Source organism: Oryx dammah, unplaced genomic scaffold (genome assembly GCF_014754425.2).
Source record: "Oryx dammah isolate SB20612 unplaced genomic scaffold, SCBI_Odam_1.1 HiC_scaffold_2, whole genome shotgun sequence".
NCBI classification, from domain to species: domain Eukaryota; kingdom Metazoa; phylum Chordata; class Mammalia; order Artiodactyla; family Bovidae; genus Oryx; species Oryx dammah.
In genome coordinates, this window is record NW_024070186.1 from 10,957,109 (window position 1) to 10,961,181 (window position 4,073).

The 4,073-nt window shown below is 54.0% G+C and overlaps 1 protein-coding gene across 2 annotated transcripts in view; it reads right to left on the reverse strand.

Annotated features, from left to right (window-relative positions):
• Positions 1-4,073, reverse strand: part of PRMT2 (protein arginine methyltransferase 2) — a 26,202-nt gene that overhangs the window by 1,036 nt on the left and 21,093 nt on the right. For both annotated transcript variants that reach the window (XM_040264469.1, XM_040264461.1), the window contains 3 exons: positions 2,688-2,817; positions 1,764-1,900; positions 267-438 (listed from right to left, as the gene is read on the reverse strand). In XM_040264469.1, coding sequence (XP_040120403.1) covers positions 267-438; positions 1,764-1,900; positions 2,688-2,817 — 439 coding nt within the window. The remainder of the gene's footprint in view (positions 1-266; positions 439-1,763; positions 1,901-2,687; positions 2,818-4,073) is intronic.

Below are 4,073 nucleotides of genomic sequence, written 5' to 3' on the forward strand. Positions count from 1 at the left end.
CCCTCGGCTCTCCCTGCACCCAGAGTCTCCCGGTCTCTGTTCTCACTGACCAGCCGAGTCTAGAGGGAGAACTTAGCTTCCTGCACCTCTGCTTCCTGTGAACAGGAGGGTCCACCTCCTGCCATGAGGATTAGAAAAACAACCCAGACCAGCTCCAGCACAGAGTCTGCTGGGGTGGGAACAGGCACCCACCACTGTGACTACCACAAACCCGTCACCTTCCGGGACAGCATCAGAGCACAAGACTCTAGAGCTAAATGTCTTACTTTTTGTAACGCAGGGTCTTGTGCAGAAGTGATGGACCAGCTCAGGGTGACAGACATGTGTCGCCTCCACACGGGGTTCCTCTGTAACACCACTGCACCCGTGACCACGTCTCCCACGAGGACAGGGACAGGCTCATCCATCATGAACAGCACCTGCTTCCAGTGGGTGGTGCTGCAAGACAGGGCGTGTGGTCATCTAAGCCTGCCCCCTCTGGGGAGGCCATGGGACTCCCACGGCCCCGTCCGGGGATCAGACGGCTGCACAGGACCCAGGTGGGGTCACGACCTGGGCGGGGAGGTGGGTGGATGCAGCTGTTGGATGCTGCTCAGATTCCCTGGTACCTGAGGTGGACAGGCCACAAGGGAATGTGGGCAGACACAGGTCCTGGCCCCTCTCTGGGTCAACCCAGCCTCCGTGAGCTGGCACAGCAGTGCCTACCCAAAGCCACCGACCCTGAACTGTGATGCCCACGTCCTAGTTCATGCAGTTAAAGAGAGATTCACACTCATGAAGTCATTACGTCTCTGAATTTGGCTGAGTGTGAGCAAGACAAGTGCAGCATTTGGGTGAGCAGGGACACCCCAAACTCTGCAAATTCCATGGCTCGGACATACAAGTGCCTGGTGTGGGCCCACTCACACCCAGCACTAAGGTTCTCTGTGGCCTCTTTCCCTTCTGTCACATTCTCTCTGATGCACAGGCAGCCCACCTCAGCCACAGTGGTGGTCTCCTTGCCCCAGCCCACAGGTCCCCTCATCTCCTCCCCCATACCACCTGAGTGTGGATGATCCCCACCCAGCGCTCGAGCAGGGAACGTCAGGCACACCCGGTTCATGGGCCTGGGAGGAAGCCCGGCTGGAGTCCACTCTGGCCATTCAGCTCCTCCTCCTGCTCCACATTCACAAAGGATGCCCAGGTCCTCCCCGGCCCAAAGGCCACAGTGGGGTCTGACCCAGGCGGCCGCCACCCTCCCTGAGGCTGTGCTCACTTCTGCCAACCACACGGTGCAGGCGAGTAGCAGGGTCATGTGGAGGGGAGTGGAGTCCCCACGTGAAGGCAGTGCTCCAGGGGCTGCTATGTCCAGCCCCACAGACAGACAACACACAGCTTGCATCCCCACAAGCAGGAGCAGGCGTGCAGCTCTGAAATGTTACTACATGAAAATCGTATCTCAGGAAACATCCACCTTCTCCAAGAGTCAGAGAAAAAGCCCCTGGAACTCTGAGCTTCAGCAGCAGCAGTGGGGCCACGGAGAGAAAGTGGAGGCTGACCATCCAGGGCATAGGGGCTCCCCTACCTGTGCAGGGGCCGAGGCGGCCCAGACTCACCTCCACACACAGCCCTGCCCAGCGCCCACGCACCACCCACATGCCCGGCCGCGCGCGCGGCCGGGTCTAGAGAGACTTGGGTCCACTTCTGACAGTCTAACCCTTCACATTCGCGACTCTGTCAGGCCTCCTCTGTGGCCCGCGGTGAATGGGGGGTGGCACACTCACGGGTGCAGCGGGCCGGTGCTCAGCACCAGCTGTGGCTCATCCTCCTCCAGGTTCTGAAACTGGACGCTGAACCAGGCTGTGAATCCATGCAACGTGCCTGCCTTCTGTATGTCAAAGTGCAGCTCGCCTTTCATTGTCTGTGTTCAAGGCAATGGGTGAGAAGTGGGTGCAGGCCCTGGGCACACAGGACCCATGGGCAGCGGCCACCTCCACGTGGCCATCCAAGACCCACAACACCACCCCAGACAGCCACACTGTCTACCTCAGTAGCTACGACAAAAATCTGTAACTTGCTAATTTAGCCGAACATGTCAAAAACCCAGAGAAAGGAAATGTTACAACTTGCATTCTGAACTCAAATGCTGCAGACAATCAGAAAGGTCTGAAGCAACCTAGGTCTCATTGTCCTGATTTTCTGTCCCCAAATCCAAGCGGGACATTTTCTCAATTCTCTGCACAAACAGGAAATTCCAGATTGAGTCTCTATGATCCCAAAATGAACTGAAGCCTCAGGTTCAGTCTGCACATGGTTTTGTATTGTAAGTTCCATAAGAGGGTACCTCCACTTTGGACGGACCCCTTAAAACGGGTTGTCCAGATCCACACATGCCACCTCATGGCCACAGATGATAAGTAAGAAAACTCTAAGAATTTTGATAAGTGGGAGCTAAAAAAACTTAGGAAAACATTTTAATTCAAATCCTATCATGACACATAATTTATCTGAATTTGAACAAGCTGAGAATATCAAACATAAATCTAAAAATAAGATGTTAAAGAGGTTAGCTATAAAGAAAATAACCTAAAAATACTAAAAACAAAATCAGAATAGATTAAAAAGACTGGGAAAATCAAGAGCAACAACTCTAATTCCTTTATTAGAATGATTACATGGGGAAGGAAGGAAGGGTCATCTCTCCTCACCTCGAGGTCGGCGACCTGCACAGTTCTCATGTCCAACTGTAAGATGGTGCATGGCTCAGATAGGCAGTCGTCTGGTTTCAAAATGTGGTTATACTTGGGCTTTGAAAAAAACTCCTTAATTGCTAAAGATCTGGGGGGAAAAAGTAAGTGCTCAGCATCTGAGATGACATAGCCCCCATCTCGGGCTGTCCCGCTCCCTCTTCTGTGTTAGCAGAAATGCTAGCTCACTGTCTGCAGCTCCGAAAGCAAAAGGCAGGGCCAAGGAGGCCAGCTTTGGTGGGCAGCATCCGAGAATGGGAGCCAAAGGCACATCCTTCTGTGTCCCACTCACATACCCGGAGGACACAGAAGCCAGGGGAAATTAAATTTCAGTGAATGGTGAGAGAGAACACGTCTCCTCCAAGGGGCCAACCAACGTCCTTGGGAAAGGCACGACCACAGTCCTCCCACGCCCAGTTCACGGTGCCCTTTTCCAGACACTGCAGGCCCTGCTCAGAGCTTTCTCTGCCCTCCCTGGTCACTTTACCAGACATTAACACCAGGCAATACAAGAAGCCCCCTGCCCTTTCCAGACCTTCCCTCACTCCCTCCACATCAGTTCTGCACGAACCACAGAGTCAGAGATCCCCTTCTCTACCCACTTTCAGATTTGGGCTGAGAATGCGACAATTCAACACACGAGGGAAGATTCCATACCTCTACACTGATATTTTTTCTTTTTTTGAGTTTTTAATAAAAACCAGAAAGGCCCAGAGGCCCCCATTTTACTGCCAAGCCCTACCTGGTCAACTGGCAGGTGAGCACCCATCTCTGATGAGGGGCCCTTCCCTGGCCCCAGGACAACTGCGAGGCCTCCCCTGCCTGCCTCCTGGCACCCTCGGAGGGGAGGCAACCACATACACACATCATCCTTCTCGAGGAGGAGATGTGAGACACAGGAGGCCCTTGTGAGGAGACCATTTATGTCAAAACCTGAAGCTCTGCCACAGGCATGACCGTAAGTCAGAAACCAGGAGAGCCACCATGGATTCTGGGGCACTGCTTTCTGTGACAAAGGCCAGCAGGGACTCCACTAACACACTTTCCGACCCTTATTAAACACTCTTGGCTCTTAATGGGATCATCTGTCTGTTTTAATGGCCCACATTACCTTATGTTTCCTATCTGTTTGGGGCCTTATAAACAGGCCATTTCAATTCTGTTATCAGCTTCAAGGCCGGTAAGGCAATAGGCAGACACGTGAACAAACTGGACTCCCAGCAGTGAGGGTTTTCCAGCCCTGGGGCCTGTGCCCCTGTAGGCCGGGAGCCCCACGCTCGCCTGAGGGCACTCACCGAGGTTAGGGTCTAGCCCTGCGGCCTGTGGCCCTGCAGGCCGGGAGCCCCA